The following is a 23,762-nucleotide window of genomic DNA, read 5'->3' on the forward strand; positions in this document are numbered from 1 at the left end:
GTATACACCCTCGCCCCTATTGCGGGCCAAAGCAGTAGGAGGACAACAAAAACAGCCTTAATACAGGTACAACATGTCCAACGAAAAACACCACCCCTATATCAAATAAGTAAACATATATTAATTTAAAAAAACAAGAGCCAACTGGCTAATAGGGTGGGTGCTGTGTCCCCCAATGAGCGTCTCGGAGAAAAGGATTTTACGGTGAGTTCTCACAAAAATCCATGCTTCTCCTTCGCCTCATTGGGGGACACAGAGACTGTGGGACGTCCAAAAGCAGTCCCTGGGTGGGAGACTGACTCACCGATCCAAGCTACACGCACCTCTTGTTTAAAGGTGCGCGACCGCTGCTTGGAGAATCCTTCTACCCAGGCTCGCATCCACTGAGGCCTGAGTATGGATATTGTAATGTTTGCCAAATGTGTGCAAGCTGGACCAGGTTGCTGCCCTGCAAACCTGTTCCGTCGAAGCTTGATGCCAAAGCGCCCAAGAGGCACCCACTGCCCGAGAAGAGTGCGCTCCGATCCCTGCTGGAATCGGCGTGCCTCTAATGCGGTAAGACTCCTGAATAGTCAAACGAATCCATCTGGCTATGGTCGATTTTGAGGCAGCGAGTCCCTTCCTGCGCCCTTCGGGGAGCACAAACAGCGTGTCCGTCTGACGAAAGGGTGCCGTCCTAGACACGTATCTCCGGAGGGCTCTTACCAGGTCTAACGTGTGAAGAGCCTTTTCCACACGGTGAACCGGTGCTGGACAAAAAGAAGGTAAGACAACAGCCTCATTAATGTGAAATGAGGACACGACCTTCGGGAGAAAGGGGGGGGGCTGGTCTGAGCACCACCTTATCCTTATGGAAAGTGAGGAACGGAGCTCGGCAGGATAGGGCCGCCAGCTCCGAGACCCGCCTGATAGAAGTGACGGCCACTAGGAACACCACTTTCCAGGAAAGGTACCTCAAAGACACATCCTGAATGGTTCAAATGGAGCTTCCTGCAGAACACTTAGTACCAGGTTAAGGTCCCAGGCGTCCATAGGCGCCCTATAGGGAGGTACCAAATGCGAGACTCCCTGGATGAAAGTCTTCACCTGCAAATTGGTAGCAATTCTGCGCTGGAACAAAACGGATAAGGCCGATATTTGTCTCCTGAGGGAACTCGGGGCCAAGCCCGAGTCTAGGCTCGACTGGAGAAAAGCCAAGATGTTGGGGATCGAGAATCACAGCAGAGAAACACCACGGCCTCGACACCAAGCGAAGAACACCTTCCAGGTGTGGTGGTAAACTCGTGCTTAAGCAGGCTTCCGGGCGCTAATCATTGTAGCGACCACCTTGCTCCCGAACCCTGCCTTGTTTAGAATCCAAGATTCAACGGCCATGCCGTCAAACACAGGGCCCGAGTTCGGGTGGCAAATCGGCCATTGAGAAAAGTAGATCCGGGCGCTCTGGTAGACGCCAAGGGACGTCGGTGATTAACAGCATTAGATCTGCGTATCACGCTCGACGGGGCCGATCTGGGGCCAGCAGGATTGCCGGCACACCTTCCGTCTTGATCTTCTTGACGACTCTCGGAAGTAGTGGCAGCGGGGGAAAGAGATACGGGAGGCGAAACTGGTTCCATGTTTTCCACGCCCGGGATGTGAACTGCTGAAATCACCGAGTGGTTTGCTTCGGCCCACTGAAGAACATGCCCTACCTCGCGCATGGTTGCTCCGCTGCGAGTGCCCCCCTTGGTGATTTATGTAAGCCACCGCCGTGGCGTTGTCCGATTGAATTCGGACAAGGCGGCCTGCTAGAAGGTGACGAAACTTCTGGAGTGCCAGCCGAATTGCTCGCATCTCCAATAAATTGATCGGGAGGCGTGCCTCCTGTGGCGACCACCGTCCCTGGGTTGTATGGTGGCGAAACACCGCTCCCCAGCCGAGGAGACGGGCGTCGGTTGTCACCACCAGCCAATGGTCTGGGGGAAATGGTTTCCCCTGGGTCAGAGAGGAACTGGTTATCCACCATCCGAGAGACTGCCTGACCTGAGAGGACAGACGACACTGCCGATCGAGCGTGAGAGGGTTCTTGTCTCAAGCTGACAGGAGGGCGTGCTGCAGGGGGCGAAGATGGAACTGGGCGAAAGGTATCGCTTCCATTGCTGCCACCATTTTCCCCAGAATCCTCATCCCAGATCGGATGGTATGAGGGACTGGTTGGCGAAGTGCCGGACTCCCTGCCGGAGAGCCAGTACCTTTACCTGAGGGAGAATCACCAACCCTCGGCAAGTGTCGAAGATCATTCCCAAGAAGGAGATCTTCTGAACTGGCACAAGGGATGACTTCTTTGCATTGACCAACCACCATAAGCGGGCAAGAGTATCCAGCGTGATGCTGACATTTTCCTCGCATGCCCATATTGAAGGGCCTTTGACCAAGAGGTCGTCCAGATAAGACAAGACGACTATGCCTCGAGAATGCAGGATGGCCATGACAACTGCCATAACCTTTGTGAACACTCTGGGAGCCGTGGCTAGCCCAAAGGGTAGCGCTACGAACTGAAAATGTTGATCGTTGATGGCGAAGCGTAGGAACCTCTGATGAGGAGGAAAAATGGGAATATGCAGATATGCATCTTGGATGTCGATTGAGGCCAAGTATTCTCCCTGCTCCATGGCCGATATGACTGAACGAAGAGACTCCATCCGAAAATGTCTGATCCTGATGAATCTGTTCAGAAGCTTCAGGTCCAACACAGGCCTGACCGACCGGTCCTTTTTGGGAACCGCAAAGAGGTTGGAATAGACTCCCTGAGCTCTTTCTTTTTCCGGCACTGGAATAATGACTCCATTGTGCTGGAGCGATTTGATGGCTCCCAATAGAGCCCTTGCCTGGCCCTCTACCCTGGGAAGCCGGGAAAGAAAAAACCGTCCTGGAGAGCACCTGACAAATTCTATTTTGTAACCTGAGTACACCAATTCTTCTACCCATGCGTCGTGAGTGACGTTGGCCCAGACGTGGTGAAACCAGAGTAGGCGGCCGCCCACCCTGTCTGGTAAAGGCCTCAAGTCATTTGGCCGATGATCTCTGGGATCTGGATCCTCTCGATCTGGCCTGTTGAGCACGCATTCTCCGGAATGGGTTGGCTCTATATGAGACCTGCCGCTCCCTTATCCTGGTTGGGGCGGCCTGAGGCGGCGGAATTGGGCCCTGTAGTCCACCCGGGGTTGCAAAAGGCTCGAAAACGTGCCTGAAAAGAGTGACGAAAAAGCGTTTTGACTTTTTATTGAGGGAGAAACCCGCTCTTTCCTCCTGTGGAGTCGGAGATAAGTTGGTCCAATTTTTCCCCAAATAGGAGGCCGCACTGATAAGGCAGGGAAGTCAAGGAATTCTTAGAAGTAGAATCGGCCTGCCATGTCCTCAACCACAGGGCTCTCCTAATGGAGATTGCATTTGCGGCTGCAAGTGCCGCGCAGTTGGCCGCATCTCAAGATGTATTAATCAAGTAGTCCCCCGCCATGGCTATCTGATTTGTGATTTCTGCTACTTCCGCTGGTAGGTCTATGTCCTGTAAAGCTCTATTCAAAGTTTCTGACCAAGAAATCATGGCCTTGGCTACCCACGTTGCTGCGAACGAGGGAGAGAGTGCTGATCCTGATGCCTCAAACACTGAACGAGCCAAGTTCTCTATGAGACGATCAGTGGGATCCTTAATAGAAGAACCACTAGGCACGGATAGCAGAGTTTTTGTAGCCAAGCGCGACAGAGGTGGATCCACCGTTGGGGATTCCGTCCACTTTACACGGAGATCGGGGGCAAAAGGATACTTCGCCTCGAGTGCCTTCTGGCCCGAGAACCACCTGTCTGGCAGTTGTCTGTGTCTTTGCACTATGTCCTCAAATTCAGGGTGAGTGCAAAATACTCTATGGGGACGCTTGACTCGCTTAAATGACACCTTATGACCCGCAGCCAGAGTGGAATCATCCTCAATCCCCAGAGTCTGGTTGACGGATTCTATGAGACTGTCAACTGTTTCCTGACCACCTGGAGTATCTAAGTCAAGGGGTACATCCGAGTCGTAGTCCAAGCCTTGCTCGCTATTGACTGCTGGTGACGGGGAGCGAGAAGTAGAGCTCACGGATGCCGAGGTACCGGATGGACCGGGAGACGCCGTGTGGGTTTGTTTCCCTCGCGTATGCCTGGAGTGAGGAGCGGCCCCTGCAGGCCGGAGGCTCCTGTGAGGTAGAGGACCCCTCTAAGACAGGCGAGCCTCTGTCCCTATCTGGGGCCCGAAGGGACTCGATTGCTCTCGTAAGTGACGCCATAGATTGCGACAGTGATCACGCCCATTCTGGGGGACTTGGTACACTGGGCTTGGTCGCAGGGGAGAGGCTCCTGAGCGCGTTCGGACTCGCAGGCTTCGCATACTCGCTTGATCTGCGCCCGCAGAAAAGCAGACTGACAGGAGATGCATGCAGCTTATAAGAACGTATGCGTCTTAGATTTTCCTGACATGCTGTACCTGTCAGGGCTCCGAGCTGAAAAAAACCGCAGGGGGAGGGCGCTCTTTGTTCCCATTAGCGTGGCCTCTCCGTGGGGCTGGGGGGCAGCACTTACCCCAGTCATGTGTCCTGTGTCCTCAGTGTGCGAGGCGTTGCTTCAATCTGCGCGCCACCACTGCAGGCCGGCCCCCGGAAGAAAAAAAGGATCCTGGGGGCGGTACTTCCTTTTGCGCCGGACCCCGGAATTACGGCCGGAACTGGATCCGCCGCTGCTGGACGCTGCAGGAGCCCTCCCTGGCCATCCACCTCCGTTCAGCTCAGGTAGGGGGAAGGGGGCCATATGAAGTAAGGACAGTGCAGGCACCCTAGCTCCATCTAACCCCTTGAAGGGGTGAGGAGAGGGACCATCCGCCACCTTGCCCCACTGCAGTCTTTAGCATTGGTGAGGCAGTGGGGGCCGCACGGACTACCCTTGTGCCTCTGTGCAGCCTAGGGTTTCAATACCCTAGGGTGGACAGGACTAAGTCCGGCATCATGTCTCACGGTGCGGGAGGGGATACGTGGAGGGTCACTCGCACGTGCTCGCCCGTTGTTGGTTTGGGGAAATCGGACCCCCTCCATAGGGTCCGTCGCCCGTATCTCACCTCCGTGGTCTGACAATATCCCACATTGCGGGAGAGGATTCATGGAGGGACACTCGCACATGCTCGCCCGTTGTTGGCTTGGGGAGATCGGACCCTTTCAATAGGATCCGTTGCCCCATCTCATCTTCATGTGGAAAAATGGAACATCCGGAAAAAAAATCCCCGTTGCGGGAGAGGATACGTGGAGGGACGCTCACACGTGCTCGCCTGTTGTTGGTTTGGGGAGATCGGACCCTTTCAATAGGGTCCGTCGCCCCTGTCTTATCTTCAAGGGGAAAAAAGAGAAAAAAAGAAAAAAAAGAATCAGTTCTGAGACAGACCGACGTGTGCCTCCAACAGACACTAAGCAAAAAACTGGTTTCTGCCCGCAATCGGGGCGAGGGTGTATACGGCGGAGGAGGTGCTAACCTCTTTTTTTCACTTAGTGTCAGCCTCCAGGCGGCAGTAGCATACACCCACAGTACCTGTGTCCCCACATGAGGCGAAGGAGAAAAACTATGTTTGCTGTTGTGAATTCTCTCTCTGGCTTTACTGAAGGTAGTGGAGCTGGTCAGATTGACAGAGGGGTTGGGAGTTCTCTTTCTGGGCTCCCTCTGGTGGTTACTGGAGCTGATCTGATTGACAGAGGCTTGCCACCTGATGAGGAAGACAATAGGAGATCTGGGGTTTCTGATTGGGATTTAAGACAGCTGACTCCCTCTATCCCTGCTGGTGATTTTCTTCCTGTTCCTTCTGAAGACTGACGTCTCCTGCTCTTTCCCTGCATGGTTCAGCTAAGTGGTTCATTTGCTATTCTGTTTGCATTTGGTCTGGTTTTGTTTATCTCAGCTTTGTGCGGGTCAGCCAGCTCCGGCTGGGGCTGTGCTGAATCACCACCCATATGTTACTGCTTATGCCAGTTTGTTTTGTCCCCTGGTGTATTGGTCTCTTTTTGCTTTGCCTTCAGAATATACCAGATTGCTGATATAGACTTCAGAGCTTTTTGTGCATCAGACGTGTTGGACATTTTGCAGGGTTTTTGCGTGATTGCAGACAGTGTCTTTCCTTTCCTGTCCTGTCTATTCAGTGTGGGCCCCATCGTTTGCTCAGTCAACTTTTCTGCCTGCGTTTGTGTTTTCATTTTGTCTCACCGACAATATATGTTTGGGGGCTATCTATTCCTTTGGGGTCTGCTCCGGAGCAGTTTAGATTTCCCCTTTATTGCTTTAGGCTTAGTTAGCTCTCCTGCTGTGCCGAGGCATCTAGGATCATCGTAGGTACGCTCCACGGCTACTGCTAGTTGTGTGGATAGGATCAGGGATCTGCAATTTGCTTAGTTTCCAACCTCTCTGGTTTTCTGTGGCTTAGCCTGGGCCTGCTATCCTCTTCGGTAACCCATTCATAAGTTTGCACTGCTGTCTATATGTTCATTTTGCCATCCAAAAAATTGAAAAGGGCTCGGGTCATATTCATGCTCTCTGCTTACGTTGGGGTTTCTATGTAGATCCCAGATTCAGACAAAACCACCGACTGAACCACTCAATATAAGGAGGCAGATGGAGTCACTATGGACTCTGTCTGATCTCTGTTCCGGTGATGACCCATCATTTAAGGTGTCTTTTTAAACATGTAAGTGTAATCAACCAAAGTTTTGTGAACCAGGGCTGTGGTGTTGGAGTGGGTATAAAATGAACCGACTCCGACAATATATAATAAATTGGGTACAGTGCAGGATGTGGTGTACATGTCTTCATAGGAATTTGGGAAAGTTCTGAAATGTCCTATAAATGTCTGTTCCCGATCTAAGGACCTCGGCTTTTAGCGAAGATGAATCTGTGCTGCACTTTATGTCCATGCTCAGTAGTGAGGCAGTGCAGTGGGGTCGGGGGTGAGATGAATCTGTGCTGCACTTTATGTACATGATCAGTAGTGAGGCAGTGCTGTGGGGTCGGGGGTGAGATGAATCTGTGCTGCACTTTATGTACATACTCAGTAGTGAGGCAGTGCTGTGGAGTCGAAGGTGAGATGAATCTGTGCTGCACTTTATGTACATGCTAAATAGTGACCAGTGCTGTGGAGTCAGGGTGAGATGAATCTGTGCTGCACTTTATGTACATGCTCAGTAGTGACCGCTGTTGTGGGGTCGGGGTGAGATGACTCTGTGCTGCACTTTATGTACATGTTCAGTAGTGACCAGTGCTGTGGGGTCGGAGATGAGATGAATCTGTGCTGCACTTTATGTACGTGCTGCACTTTATGTACATGCTCAATAGTGACCAGTGCTGTGGGGTTGGAGGTGAGATGAATCTGATGAATCTGTGCTGCATTTTATGTACATGCTCAGTAGTGAGCAGTGCTGTGGGGTCGGAGGGGAGATGAATCTGTGCTGCACTTAATGTACACGCACAGTAGTGACCAGAGCCGGTGTTATGAAATGTGCTATAAATGTCTGTTCTGTTCCCGATCTAAGGATCTCGGCTTCTAGTTGAGATGAATCTGTGCTGCACTTTATGTACATGCTCAGTAGTGAGGCAGCGCTGTGGAGTCGGAGTCCGGGAAATTGAGGAGGCGGTGGTTTGGCTTACAGACTCCACAGCCCTGCTGTGAACGCCTAAAAACATGGATTTTTGTGAGTACTCACCGTAAAATCCTTTTCTCCGAGACGCTCATTGGGGGACACAGGTACTGTGGGTGTATGCTACTGCCGTCTGGAGGCTGACACTAAGTACACAAAAAAAAAGTTAGCTCCTCCTCCGCCGCATACACCCTCGCCCCGATTGCGGGCTGAAACCAGTTTAGTGCAAAAGCAGTAGGAGAACACAAAACAAATTAGCCTTAACGCAGAATACCATATGTCTAAAAAAGGACCACCCTACTTTTAAAAAAGGAATTATACTAATTAAATAAACAAGAGCCAATTGGCTCGTAGGGTGGGTGCTGTGTCCCCCAATGAACGTCTCGGAGAAAAGGATTTTACGGTGAGTACTCACAAAAATCCATGTTTCTACTTCGTCTCATTGGGAGACACAGGAACTGTGGGACGTCCTAAAGCAGTCCCTGGGTGGGAAGTCAACTCCCGATCCAAGCCGCATGCCCTCCTGTCTAAAGGTGCTGCTTGGAGAATTTTTTTACCCAGGCTTGCATCTGACGAAGCCTGAGTATGCACATTGTAATGCTTAGAAAAAGTATGCAGGCTGGACCAGGTTGCCGCCTTGCATACCTGCTCTGCCGAAGCCTGGTGCCGAAGCGCCCAAGAGGCGCCCACTGCCCGAGTAGAGTGCGCCCCTATCCCTGTTGGAATCAGTGTGCCTCTAATACGGTAAGCCTCTTGAATAGTTAGACGAATCCATCTGGCTATGGTCAACCTTGAGGCTGCGAGCCCCTTCCTGCGCCCTTCGGGGATCACAAACAGCGAGTCTGGCGAAAAGTTGCCATCCTCGACACGTACCTCCTGAGCGCTCTCACTAGGTCCAACGTGTTGAGCGCCCTTTCCACCCTATGTACTGACGCTGGACAAAGTGAAGGCAGAACAATGTCCTCATTAATGTGAAATGAGGACACGACCTTAGGCAGAAAGGGGGGAGCCGGTCTCAGAACTACCTTATCCTTTGTAAAAGGTAAGAAACGGTGCCCTACAAGATAGGGCTGCCAACTCCGAGACCCTCCTAATGGAAGTTATGGCTACCAAGAATACGACCTTCCTGGAAAGATATGATAATGAAACTTCTTGTAACGGCTCAAAAGGAGCTTCCTGCAGGACACCCAGGACCAGGTTAAGATCCCAGGAGTCTATGGGCGCTCTATAGGGGGCACCAAATGGGAGACCCCTTGGATAAACGTCTTGACCTGCATATTAGTAGCGATCCTTCGCTGGAAGAGGACAGATAAGGCCGATATCTGTCTCCTAAGGGAGCTCAGGGCCAATCCTGCGTCTAGGCCTGACTGAAGAAAAGCCAGGATGCTGGGATCCGAAAAAGACAGTGGAGCAACCCCGTGCTCTTGACACCAACGTAAGAAAACCTTCCAAGTGTGATGGTAAATTTTCGCCGAGGAAGGCTTCCGGGCGCTAACCATTGTAGCAACCACTTCACGCCCAAACCCCGCCCGGGTCAGAATCCAAGATTCAACGGCAATGCCGTCAAACACAGGGCCTCTGAGTTCGGGTGGCAGATCGGCCCCTGAGACAGTAAGTCTGGCCGTTCCGGCAGATGCCAAGGAACGTCTGCGAGGAGCTGCACCAGATCCGCGTACCATGCCCGACGGGGCCAGTCTGGGGCCAGCAGAATTGCCAGAACCCCCTCTGCCTTGATTTTTCAGATGACCCTCGGAAGCAGTGGCAGCGGGGGAAACATGTATGGGAGCCGAAACTGGCTCCACGGTAGGACCAACGCATCCACTGCGATTGCTCGCGGGTCTTGAGACCAAGCGACAAACACGGCTACTTTGGCGAATTCCCTGGAGGCCATCAGATCCACGTCCGGAGTTCCCCACCGTTGGCAAATCTGCTGGAAGACCTTGGGGTGCAGGAACCATTCCCCGGCTGCGACACCCTGCCGGCTTAGGAAATCTGCTACCCAATTTTCCACGCCTGGTATGTGGACTGCTGAGATTACCGAGTGGTTCCCCTCGGCCCAGAGTAGTACATGCTCTATCTCACGCATGGTTGCCTTGCTGCGCGTGCCTCCCTGGTGATTCACGTACGCCACCTCCGTGGCGTTGTCCGATTGAATCCGGACCGGACGCCCTGCTAGAAAGTGCTGGAAATGCTGCAGTGCCAAGCGCACTGCTCGAATCTCCAACAAGTTGATCGGGAGGCGCCTCCCCTGATGCGACCATTTCCCCTGAGCCGTGTGATGGTGGAAAACTGCTCCCCAACCGAGAAGACTCGCATTGGTTGTGATCACCAACCACTGATCTGGGGGAAAGGGCTTCCCCTGAAGAAGAGAGGAGTCGCGCGTCCACCACTGAAGTGACCGTCTGACTCGAGAGGACAACCTGCACTGATGATCGAGCGTGAATGGACTCTTGTCCCAAGATGTCAAAAGAGCGTGCTGCAGGGGACGCAGATGAAATTGGGCAAACGGAATCGCTTCCATTGCCGCCACCATCCTCCCTAGAACCCTCATCCCGAATCGAATGGTGTGAGGGCCTGGTCGTTGAAGATTCCGGACTCCCTGACGGTGCGCTTGAGCCTTGTCCCGAGGGAGAATTACCAACCCTCGGGAGGTGTCGAAAATCATCCCTAGGATGAGATCCTCTGAGCTGGGACAAGGGAGGACTTTTTCCCGTTGACCAACCATCCTAGGCGAGACAGGGTATCCAGCGTGATGCTGACATTTTCCTCGCATGCCCGAAAGGACGGACCCTTCACTAAGAGGTCATCTAAGTACGGTAAAACCACTATGCCCCGAGAATGTAGAATGGCCATGACGACCGCCATTACCTTCGTGAACACTCTGGGTGCGGTGGCCAACCCGAAAGGCAGAGCCACAAATTGGAAATGCCGACCATCGTTTGCAAAACATAGGAATCTTTGATGCGGGGGAAAAATAGGGATGTGCAAGTAAGAATCCTGGACATCGATCGAGGCCAAGTATTCTCCCTGCTCCATGGACGATACGACTGAACGGAGAGATTCCATTCGAAAGTGCCTGATTCTGATGAACCTGTTCAAGAGCTTTAAGTCCAGAACTGGCCTTACTGTCCCGTCCTTCTTGGGGACCGCGAACAGGTTGGAATAAAAACCTTGAGTCCTTTCGTACTCTGGTACAGGGACCACGACCCCGTTGCGCTGCAGCACCTTGATGGCCCCTAGCAATGCCTCTGCCCGGGATTCTGCTTTGGGCAGCCGGGAAAGAAAAAATCGTCTTAGAGGATCTCTGACGAATTCTATTTTGTACCCCGACGACACTAGTTCCACCACCCATGCATCGCGTGCCACCGTGACCCAAACATGGCAGAACCTGAGTAGACAGCCGCCAACTCTGCCGTTTTTGGGTACCGGATGCCCCGAGTCATTTCGCTGAGGGCCTCTGGGATCTGGCTCCCCTTGACCTGGGCGGGCGGCCTCGCATCCTGCCCAGCGGGTCGGCTCTATACGCGACCTGACGCTCCTTGTCCTGGTTGTAGCGAGCTGGGGCGGAAGAACTGGCCGCTGCCATCCACCCGGGGCTGCGAAATGCCCAAAAGCACGCCTGAGGCTGACGAAATGGCAGTTTAATCTTCTGTTGTGGGAGAAAGCTGCTTTTTCCCCCAGTAGCATCTGAGATGAGCTTGTCTAATTTTTACCCAAATAGGCAGCTACCCTGATAAGGCAGGGAAGTCAAAGATTTCTTGGAAATCGAATCAGCCCGCCATAGCCTTAACCACAAGGCTCTCCTAATGGCGATTGCATTCGCCGCCGTTAGTGCCGCGCAATTCGCCGCATCCAAGGACGCATTGATTAAATAGTCACCTGCCATCGCGATCTGACCTGCTATTTCAGACACTTCCGTCGGCAGGTCTCTATCCTGTAGGACCTTATTTAAAGAATCTGACCATGACATCGTGGCCTTGGCTACCCATGTTGCCGCAAATGAAGGGGAGAGAGCTGATCCTGATGCCTCATACACCGAGCGGGCTAAACTTTCTATGAGCCGATCCGTGGGGTCTTTAATAGAAGAACCACTAGGCACCGACAACAAAGATCTCGAGGCCAGGCGTGACACTGGGGGGATCCACAACCGGAGATTCCGCCCATCTCTTACAGAGCTCTGGTGCAAATGGATATCTCGTTTATAGCGTTTTCTGGCCCGAAAAACGCTTGCCTGGAAGTTCCCTGTGTCGCTGGACTATGTCCTCGAACTCTGGATGAGTGCTAATTACTCTATGCGGTCTCCTGGCCTTCTTAAAGGATACCTTATGACCTGCGGTTAGAGAGACGTCCTCCTCAATACCCAAAGTCTGATTGACCGCTTCAATGAGACTGTCTACCATCTCCCGACACCCCGGGGTATCCAGGTCCACGGATTCCTCCCAGTCATAACCTGAACTCTGCTCGCTCCCGGAAAATGGTGATGGTGAGCGAGACACCGCACTCACAGATGCCGAAGCACCGGAGGGGCCTGGAGACGCAGTGTGGGTTCTCTTCCTATGCGTCTGCCTAGAGAGAGTGCGGCCCCTGCAGGTCGGAGGCTCTTGTGAGGTGGATGAACCCTCCCCAACAGGCGAGACGTCGTCTCTACCCCTATCCGGGGCCTGAAGGGTCTCAATCACCTTCATAAGGGAAACCATGGACCGAGAAAGTGATAACGCCCATTCCGGGGGATCCAGACCCCTGGGCTCCGTCGCAGGGGAGGGCTCCTGGGCGCGTTCGGAGTCACAGGCTTCACATAATTTAATAGTTTGCGCTCGTGGGAATATAACCCCACAGGAAACGCATGCGGCATAAAGGAACGTGTGCGTTTTTCCTTTCCCAGACATATCGCTGCTTAGGCCAACTCTTATGAAAGTTCAAGGGGAAAGGAGGAGGAGGGTAACCCTTAAATGCCTGTAGTGTAGCTCCGGGACGGAGAGATTTTTTAAATGTTATCTACCTCCCAGCTACCGTATTAGGCCGGTTTCACATTTTAGGGCCGCAGCGTCGGCCTGCGCACGGCCGCAGCTAAGCCCCGCCCCCTGCCGCGCCTCCTCCGGTAGCTCCACCTCCGGGCGCATGACGCTGCATGCGTCATGCGTCCCCTATCTTTATCACTGAGGACGCAGGCCGTGCGCAGTATGCGTTTTGGCGGCGCCAGCGTCCTTTTGACGGTGCGCCAAACAAAACCTCTTGCAAATTGGTTGCGCTCGGCGCACCATCAAAAGGACGCAGGCGCCGCCAAACGCATACTGCGCACGGTATGTATGGGATGGAGGATATGTATGATGGGTGCGGATGCCTATCCCGGACATACACACACACATACATACATACTTTGAGCTTTATATATTAGATATACACACTTTGAGCTTTATATCTAATATATAAAGCTCAAAGTGTGTATGTATGTATGTATGTATGTATGTATGTATGTATGTATGTATGTATGTATGTATGTGTGTGTATGTCCGGGATAGGCATCCGCACCGTCGCAGCTACAGCCACAAAATTTGGCACAGTCACACGTCTGGACCCCGAGAGCATCCTAAGCTATGTTGTGAGGCGAAATTTTAACCCCGCGCGTTCCAATTCACCAAACAATTTTGTCCCTGTCGACATAATGGGGAAAAAGTGTGTGCGCGTCAAGCCCCGCCCCTCATGATGTCATAATGCCCCTATCTACATAATGGGGAAACAGTGTGTGCGTTTCAAGCCCCGCCCCTCATTATGATGTCACAATGGTTGACTATGGGATGGAGGATGTGTGATGGGTATATGGGCACTGGACTATGGGATGGAGGATATGTATGACGGGTATATGGGCACGGGACTATGGGATGGAGAATATGTATGACGGGTATATGGGCACAGGACTAGGGGATGGAGGATGTGTGATGGGTATATGGGCACTGGACTATGGGATGGAGTATATGTATGACGGGTATATGGGCACGGAACTATGGGATGACGGATATGTATGATGGGTATATGGGCACGGGACTATGGGATGGAGGATATGTATGATGGGTATATGGGCATGGGACTATGAGATGAAGGATGTGTGATGGGTATATGGGCACTCGACTATGAGATGGCGAATATGTATGATGGGTATATGGGCATGGGACTATGGGATGGAGAATATGTATGATCGGTATATGGGCATGGGACTGTGGGATGGAGGATATGTATGATGGGCATATGGGCACGGGCCTATGGGATGGAGGATAATTATAATTTGTCATAACTAACCACAGTTGGGGCGCTTCAGTATATATATATATATATATATATATATATATATATATATATATATATATATATATATATATATATATATATATATATATATATATATATATATATATCTCCCCGAGTTACGTATCCTACCCAATCTTCGATCACCTCACCATGTCTGATTCTAACAGTGATCAGGATTTCAGGATATTTTGACTATAAAGAGAGTCACAATCACTGGTCAATCCGCCGGGGTGTCCGTCCCTTATGAGGTACGGTTCGAGGACTGGGCCCCCGACAGGCCTCTATATGATTCCACCTAAGAATCACCCCACCATCAAGGGCAAACCTCAGATCCTCTTTGCAGCAACAAGCACAGGAAAACCACACCAACGGTCAGTCTGAACAGTATAACTTCCAACTTACCATGGTTGTCGTGAGGGATGATCAGTCCCAATTTTCCAGCACCTGTGTCCGGTCTGAGGGTCCTTTGTCTTGTTGTCCTCCAGGGGCCTCACGTTGGGCGCCAAACTGTTGAGGTAGCTTTTGAGGGAGGGCTAAATTAACCCTTCACGGTTGACCAAGTGATTTCCAAATTAATTTACGGGGCGTTGCTAGCAACTGGGAATGACCAGACGGAGACGGGGGTCTCTGTATGGGAGGATCAAGGCAGATCACTAAGCCTGTTTATTTTGTCACCTTTTTATAGCATTTTGCTTAATTATGCAAAGTACATAGCTACCAATAACATCGTCGTGACACATTCACTTTAGAAACCAATAGTACTGCAAGAAAATCGGAATATGTCCCTAGTTGCATGACGTAGAAAATAGAACAATAGCACATTCTTCAGGGTCTCATATCTTGTACAAGCTGGAACAGTCTGGTTTCATAACAACTGTGAACTTTCACCTAGTTACAAAATTTAACTCGTAAACAACAAAATGGCGTCACAAGCACAAAAAATGAAGTCTGGAGAACAAGATGTCCCTTATATCTGAATACTGTACTTCACATTCTGATATCACCGAGAGGCTAAATTCTCCGACTCATGCTTACAGGACCCAATCTACACACAAGACTGACAAGTGAGCTGCAGAAAACAGGATCCCAGCCTGTTGTGACTGTTCTAGCGGCCAGTGTGAAAACGGAAAGGTTTCAAAAGGATTCTTAAGGCATACAGAGTGCTGCAAAAAGGATCATGAAAGTCTTACCTGAAGGCCCTTGATGAAGTTCTGGACAGAGAAATCATGGTACAAAAATATAGTGATGAGGACCTGCAGAACACGGCCGCTCAGCTTGAATGGAAATTGATTGGAGAGAAGCAGCTGACAATAAAAGATACACACATAGTGATATATACAAGGCAAATAATTCATACAGCACGAAACTGAACGCTGGACGCAGTCAGGAACACGCCAACACTGTTATTTCTAGCTTGTTTTTAGCCTGTATTCTTACCGCCATCATTTATACCTGATCTACATTCACCCCGTCTTGGTCGATGCAGATTATAGCATGCTATCTAATACACTGAACCCTGCCATGGCTTGGGTGTTACCAGAAACAAGACAACCAATACACCCCATTTAAATATCACAAAACACTAATGTAATTTCATGTCAGCAGAACTTGCTTTAAGTGAATTCATTATTACCCTATAGACAGGCGAACTGGGTGAAGTAGGGAGAGTCAAAGGCGAACTATAAAATATTCACTTCCTTTTTTACCTTAAGGCTGTGTGCCCACGTAGCGCTTTTTTAAGCGTTTTTGATGCGTTTTTCGGGGTCAAAAAGCATCAGAAACGCTTAAAAGAAGCATCCCATTCATTTAAATGCATTTTGGCCTTTTTGTGCCAATGGATGCGTTTTTAAACGCTTAGCGGTAAAAAACGCAGCATGTTCATTAATTTCCGCTTAGGTCCGCGTTTTTGGCTATTTCCTACAGCTCAAAAGACGCGTGGAAAAAAACGCATCAAAAACGCACGTTTTTTGAGCAAAAATCGCGGCAAAAACGCTCGTTTTCTGGGATGGAAAACCCGTTTCCTGAGCGTTTAAAAACGCTATGTGGGCACATAGCCTAAGGCATTTTTAGTTATTAGCACTTTTGTTTTTCCTCCCCTTGTTCTAAGAGCCATCATTATCTTATTTTTCAGTCGACGTTATCAAATTGAAGGTTTGTCTTTTGCGGTGCAAGTAGATTTAGAATAAGAACACGATTCATTTTACAATACAATGCACTGGAAAAAGGGAAATAAAAACCATGTGCATTGAAAAAGCAAAGCAACAAAAAAGCAATTCAGTCATTGGGGTTTGTTTTTACAATGTTCACAGAGTGTAAAAGGACTTTGGCAACACGATTCTCCAGGTCAGTATGATTAAGGAGATGACAAACCACCAGTTTTTATTACTTTACAAATTAAAAAAATAATTTGTTAAAAAAAAAAAAAAATATATTATAATAATAATAATAATAATAATAATAATAATAATAATAATAATTATTGTGTCACCACTATCACCAACCAGTAACTATTTATTTTTTCACTGATAGAGCGTTGTTAGCACCATTTTTGGTAGATATTCAACTCCTTCTCGACTTTGGACACTCCCGGCACTTTAACCCCCTTAATGCTGTAATTGATATTGATTGCAGCATTTAGAAAGCAGGCCCCTCTGCTCTGATTGGCGCCCCCATGATGTCATCGCGGGGCTCGATTGTTGCCATGGTGACCCAATGTCGTCATGACGACATCCGGGTCACCAGGCTCCAGCCAGTTAGTTACATGGTGAAGTACATGATCTAACTTCAGTGCAGCACTGACAGTTATAAAGAACTAGCTGAAGATCCCGGCGCTGCCCGGGCACAGTAACTAACTACGGTTAGTTATAACAAATTATAATGATTTTAAATATATATATACACACAGTGGGGAAAATAAGTATTTAGTCAGTCAGCAATAGTGCAAGTTCCACCACTTAAAAAGATGAGAGGCGTCTGTAATTTACATCATAGGTAGACCTCAACTATGGGAGACAAACTGAGAAAAAAAAATCCAGAAAATCACATTGTCTGTTTTTTTTCCCTTTTATTTGCATATTATGGTGGAAAATAAGTATTTGGTCAGAAACAAGCAATCAAGATTTCTGGCTCTCACAGACCTGTAACTTCTTCTTTAAGAGTCTCCTCTTTCCTCCACTTATTACCTGTAGTAATGGCACCTGTTTAAACTTGTTATCAGTATAAAAAGACACCTGTGCACACCCTCAAACAGTCTGACTCCAAACTCCACTATGGTGAAGACCAAAGAGCTGTCAAAGGACACCAGAAACAAAATTGTAGCCCTGCACCAGGCTGGGAAGACTGAATCTGCAATAGCCAACCAGCTTGGAGTGAAGAAATCAACTGTGGGAGCAATAATTAGAAAATGGAAGACATACAAGACCACTGATAATCTCCCTCGATCTGGTGCTCCACGCAAAATCCCACCCTGTGGGGTCAGAATGATCACAAGAACGGTGAGCAAAAATCCCAGAACCACGCGGGGGGACCTAGTGAATGAACTGCAGAGAGCTGGGACCAATGTAACAAGGCCTACCATAAGTAACACACTACGCCACCATGGACTCAGATCCTGCAGTGCCAGACGTGTCCCACTGCTTAAGCCTGTACATGTCCGGGCCCGTCTGAAGTTTGCTAGAGAGCATTTGGATGATCCAGAGGAGTTTTGGGAGAATGTCCTATGGTCTGATGAAACCAAACTGGAACTGTTTGGTAGAAACACACCTTGTCGTGTTTGGAGGAAAAAGAATACTGAGTTGCATCCATCAAACACCATACCTACTGTAAAGCATGGTGGTGGAAACATCATGCTTTGGGGCTGTTTCTCTGCAAAGGGGCCAGGACGACTGATCCGGGTACATGAAAGAATGAATGGGGCCATGTATCGTGAGATTTTGAGTGCAAACCTCCTTCCATCAGCAAGGGCATTGAAGATGAAACGTGGCTGGGTCTTTCAACATGACAATGATCCAAAGCACACTGCCAGGGCAACGAAGGAGTGGATTCGTAAGAAGCATTTCAAGGTCCTGGAGTGGCCTAGCCAGTCTCCAGATCTCAACCCTATAGAAAACCTTTGGAGGGAGTTGAAAGTCCGTGTTGCCAAGCGAAAAGCCAAAAACATCACTGCTCTAGAGGAGATCTGCATGGAGGAATGGGCCAACATACCAACAACAGTGTGTCGCAACCTTGGGAAGACTTACTGAAAACGTTTGACCTCTGTCATTGCCAACAAAGGATATATCACAAAGTATTGAGATGAAATTTTGTTTCTGACCAAATACTTATTTTCCACCATAATATGCAAATAAAATGAAAAAAAAAACAGACAATGTGATTTTCTGGATTTTTTTTTCTCAGTTTGTCTCCCATAGTTGAGGTCTACCTATGATGTAAATTACAGACGCCTCTCATCTTTTTAAGTGGTGGAACTTGCACTATTGCTGACTGACTAAATACTTTTTTTCCCCACTGTATATCTCTATCTATCTATCTGAGTGTAAAGCCCCGTCCACTCCGCATACCGGACTACTACCCATAATATCCCACATCATCCCATCAGCCAGAGCCACCGGACAACTACCCCTAATATCCCACATCATCCCATCAGCCAGAGACACCGGACTACTACCCATAATATCCCACATCATCCAGTCAGCCAGAGCTACCGGACTACTACCCATAATATCCCACATCATTCCATCAGCCAGAGCCACCGGACTACTACCACTAATATTCCACATCATCCCATCAGCCAGAGCTACCGGACTACTACCCCTAATATCCCACATCATCCAGTCAGCCAGAGCTACCGGACTACTACCCATAATATCCCACATCATCCCATCAGCCAGAGCCACCTGACAACTACCCCTAATATCCCACATCATCCCATCAGCCAGAGCCACCGGACTACTACCACTAATATTCCACATCATCCCATCAGCCAGAGCTACCGGACTATTACCACTAATATTCCACATCATCCCGTCAGCCAGAGCCACCGGACAACTACCACTAATATCCCACATCATCCAGTCAGCCAGAGCTACCGGACTACTACCAATAATATCCCACATCGTCCCATCAGCCAGAGCTACTGGACTACTACCACTAATATCCCACATCATCCCGTCAGACAGAGCCACTGGACTACTACCCCTAATATCCCACATCACCCCGTCAGCCAGAGCCACTGGACTACTACTCCTAATATCCCACATCATCCCGTCAGCCAGAGCCAATGGACTACTTCTCCTAATACCCCACATCATCTCGTCAGCAGAGCCACCGGACAACTACCACTAATATCCCACATCATCCCATCAGCCTGGAGTCAGAACCAGAGCGCTGAGTGGAACGGTCCAAACTTCCATACTGGGGATCCCTTTAACCCCTTCACGACCAATGACGCCACATAGGCGTCATGAAACCTGGTTCAAATCTGACCAGTGACGCCTATGTGGCGTCATGACTTTAAAGCCCCCCTGCGGGTCGGGTGACCTAGGTCACTGAAAGGTCACCCGACCCGCAGATTCAGGGGGCTTTGTAATATACCACAAGGGACGTGGCTTCGCCCCCACGTGGCTACGATCGCTCTGATTGGCTGTTTCACTTTTAACAGCCAATCAGAGCGATAGTAATATTTCATCAATATTACAATCCAGCCATGTCCGACGCTGCTGTAGCATTGGACATGGCTGGAGACACAGATTCCACCCCCCCTACCGGCGATCGCCCCCCCCCCCGCAACTGAATGACAGCGGCGATCTGCCCCCCTCCCATTCCCTCTGCTCCCCGCCACCCCCCCCCCCCCCGATACCTCCTAAGTCCCCCCGTCCCTCCCGGTGTCCCTCGGGTCCGGATGATGGGCGCCGCCATCTTGGAAAATGATCTCACAGTGATCAAAATGAAAGAAAAAGTAAACAAACCCCCCGATTATCACCCCCATAGGTAGGCAGAACTAATAAAATAAAGAAAATATTTTTATTTTTATTTTTCCATTAGGGTTAGGGTTGGGGTTGAAAAGAGGGTTAGGGTTGAAAAGAGGGTTAGGGTTGGAAAGAGGGTTAGGGTTGGAAAGAGGGTTAGGGTTGGAAAGAGGGTTAGGGTTGGAAAGAGGGTTAGGGTTGGAAAGAGGGTTAGGGATGGAAAGAGGGTTAGGGATGGAAAGAGGGTTAGGGTTGGAAAGAGGGTTGGGGTCGGAAAGAGGGTTGGGGTTGGAAAGAGGGTTAGGCTTGTGGTTAGGGGTATGTTGGGATTAGGGTTATGGTTAGGGTTGGGATTAAGGTTAGGGATGTGTTGGGGTTAGGGCTGTGGTTAGGGGTGTGTTGGGGTTAGGGCTGGAGTTAGAATTGAGGGGTTTCCACTGTTTAGGCACATCAGGGGGTCTCCAAACGCGACATGGTGCAACCATTGATTCCAGCCAATTTTGCGTTCAAAAAGTTAAACGGTGCTCCCTCCCTTCCAAGCCCCGACGTGTGCCCAAACAGTGGTTTACCCCAACATATAGGGTATCAGCGTACTCAGGAAAAATTGCACAACCACTTTGGGGGTCTAATTTCTCCTGGTACCCTTGGGAAAATAAAAAATTGGGGGCTAAAAAAATATTTTTGTGGAAAAATTTTTTTATTTTTTATTTTCACGTCTCTGCGTTATAAACTTCTCTGAAGCACTTGGGGGTCCAAAGTGTTCACCAGGCATCTAGATAAGTTACTTTGGAGGTCTAGTTTACAAAATGGGGTCACTTGTGGGGAGTTTCTATTGTTTAGGCACATCAGGGGCTCTGCAAACGTAATGACGACCGCAGACCATTCCATCAAAGTCTGCATTTCAAAACGCCACTACTTCCATTCCGAGCCCTTACGTGTGCCCAAACAATAGTTCCCCCCATATATGGGGCACCAGCGTACTCAGGACAAACTGTACAACAACTTTTGGGGTCCAATTTATCCTGCTACCCTTGTGAAAAAAAAAAAATTGCTGGCTAAAAATCATTTTTTTTGAGGAAAAAAAAATATTTTTTATTTTCACGTCTCTGCGTTATAAACTTCTGTGAAGCACTTGGGGGTTCAAGGTGCTCACCACACATCTAGATAAGTTCCTTGGGGGGGGGTCTAGTTTCCAAAATGGGGTCACTTGTGGGGGGGTTCCACAGTTTAGGTACATCAGGGGTTCTGCAACTGTAACATGATGCCCGCAGACCATTCCATCAAAGTCAGCATTTCATAATGTCACTACTTCCCTTCCGAGCCCCGACGTGTGCCCAAACAGTGGTTCCCCCGCACATGTGGGGTACCAGCGTACTCAGGACAAACTGGGCAACAAATTTTGGCATCTAATTTATCCTGGTACCCTTGTGAAAATAAAAAATTGCGCACTAAAAAATAATTTTTTGAGGGAAAAAAAAAATTTTTTTATTTTCACGGCTCTGCGTTATAAACTTTTGTGAAGCACTTGAGGGTTCAAGGTGCTCACCACACATCTAGATAAGTTCCTTAGGGGGTCTAGTTTCCAAAATGGGGTCATTTGTGGGGAGCTCCAATGCTTAGGCACACAGGGGCTCTCCAAACACGACATGGTGTCCGCTAACGATTGGAAGTAATTTGCATTTCAAAAAGTCAAATGGCACTCCTTCCCTTCTGAGCCCTGCCGTGTGCCCAAACAGTGGTTCCCCCCCACATATGGGGTACCAGCGTACTCAGGACAAACAACAAGATTTATGGTCCAATTTCTCCTGTTAGCCTTGTGAAAATTAAAAAGTGTGCTAAAAATCTTTTTTGAGGAAAAAAAATTATTTTTTATTTTCACTGCTCTGTGTTATAAACTTTTGTGAAGCACTTGGGGGTTCAAAGTGCTCCCTACACATCTAGATAAGTTCCTTAGGGGGTCTAGTTTCCAAAATGGGGTCACTTGTGGGGGAGCTCCAATGTTTAGGTGCACAGGGGCTCTCCAAATGCGACATGGTGTCCGATAACGATTGGAGCTAATTTTCCATTCAAAAAGTCAAATGGTGCTCCTTGCCTTCCGGGCCCTGCCGTGCACCCAAACAGTGGTTTATGACCACAGATGAGGTATCTGTGCACTCAGGAGAAATTGCTCAACAAATTTTAGGATCCATTTTATCCTGTTGCCCATATGAAAATGAAAAAACTGAGGCTAAAAGAAATTTTGTGTGAAAAAAAAGTATTTTTTTTTTTTTACAGATCAATTTGTGAAGTACCTGGGGGTTCAAAGTGATCACTATGCATCTAGATAAGTTCCTTGGGGGGTCTAGTTTCCAAAATGGGGTCACTTGTGGGGGAGCTCCAATGTTTATGCACACAGGGGATCTCCAAACACGACATGGCAACCGCTAAATATTCCAGCATATTTTCCATTCAAAAAGTCAAATGGCGCTCCTTCCCTTCTGAGCCCTGCCGTGCGCCCAAACAGTGGTTTATGACCACATATGAGGTATCGTTGTACTCAGGAGAAATTGCCCAACAAATATTAGGATCCATTTTATCCTGTTTGCCATGTGAAAATGAAAAAATTGATGCTTAAAGAAAATTTTTGTTGGAAAAATTAAAATGTCCATTTTTTCTTTCCACATTGCTTTAGTTCCTGTGAAACACCTGAAGGGTTAATAATCTTCTTGAATGTAGTTTTGAGTAGCTTGAGGGGTGCAGTTTTTGGAATGGTGTAACTTTTGGGTATTTTCTGCCATATAGACCGCTCAAAGTGACTTCAAATGTGAGGTGTTCCCTAATAAAAAAAAAATGGTTTTGTAAATTTTATTGTAAAAATGAGAAATCGCTGGTCAACTTTTAACCCTTATAACTTCCTAACAAAAAAATTTTGTTTCCAAAATTGGGCTGATGTAAAGTAGACATGTGGGAAATGTTATTTAGTAACTATTTTGTGCCACATAACTCTCTGGTTTAACAGAATAAAAATTCAAAATTTGAAAATTGCAAAATTTTCTAAATTTTCGCCAAATTTCTGATTTGACAAATAAACGCAAAAATTATCAACCTAAATTTACCACTAACATGAAGCCCAATATGTCACGAAAAAACAGTCTCAGAATCGCTAGGATCCGTTGAAGCGTTCCTGAGTTATTACCTCATAAAGGGACACTGGTCAGAATTGCAAAAAATGGCCTGGTCATTAAGGTCAAAATAGGCTTGGTCATGAAGGGGTTAAGAGAGGCCTGGCGTCAGAACCAGAGCACTGAGTGGATTTGCCCTGACTTCCATACCAATGATCCCTTTAATAGAAGCCTGGGGTCAGAATCAGAGCGCTGAGGGATTTACCCTAACTTCCATACCGGAGATCCCTTTAAAAGAGGCCAGGGGTCAGTACCAAAGAGCAGAGTGGATTTTCCCTCACTTCCATACTGAGGATCCCTTTAAGAGGGGACTTGGGTCAGAACCAGAGCGCTGAGTGGATTTGCCCTGACTTGCATACCAATGATCCCTTTAATAGAAGCCTGGGGTCATAATCAGAGCGCCAAGGTATTTGCCCTAACTTCCATACAGGAGATCTCTTTAAGAGAGCCTGGGGTCAGTACCAGAGCATTTGAAGGCAATTCCTCTGACTTCCATACCAAGGATCCCTTTAAGAGAGGTCTGGGGTCAGAATTAAAGTGCTGGATGGATTTGCCCTGACTTCCATACCGGAGATCCCTTTAAGAAGGGCCTGGGGTCAGTACCAAAGCGCAGAGTGGATTTTCCCTAAATTCCATACCAATGATCCCTTTAAGAG

At 48.8% G+C, this 23,762-nt stretch overlaps 1 protein-coding gene across 9 annotated transcripts in view; it reads right to left on the minus strand.

Moving 5' to 3' along the window:
• ORC3 (origin recognition complex subunit 3) overlaps positions 1–23,762 on the minus strand; it is a 142,649-nt gene that overhangs the window by 65,706 nt on the left and 53,181 nt on the right. For all 9 annotated transcript variants that reach the window (XR_012234811.1, XM_073589598.1, XM_073589596.1 and 6 more), the window contains one exon: positions 15,170–15,283. Coding sequence is in view for 8 of the 9 variants with exons in the window: in XM_073589598.1 (XP_073445699.1) it covers positions 15,170–15,283 (114 nt within the window). In the remaining variant the exon portion in view is untranslated. The remainder of the gene's footprint in view (positions 1–15,169; positions 15,284–23,762) is intronic.

Source organism: Dendrobates tinctorius, unplaced genomic scaffold, assembly GCF_039654945.1.
Source record: "Dendrobates tinctorius isolate UK_male_01 unplaced genomic scaffold, ASM3965494v1 ptg000111l, whole genome shotgun sequence".
NCBI classification, from domain to species: domain Eukaryota; kingdom Metazoa; phylum Chordata; class Amphibia; order Anura; family Dendrobatidae; genus Dendrobates; species Dendrobates tinctorius.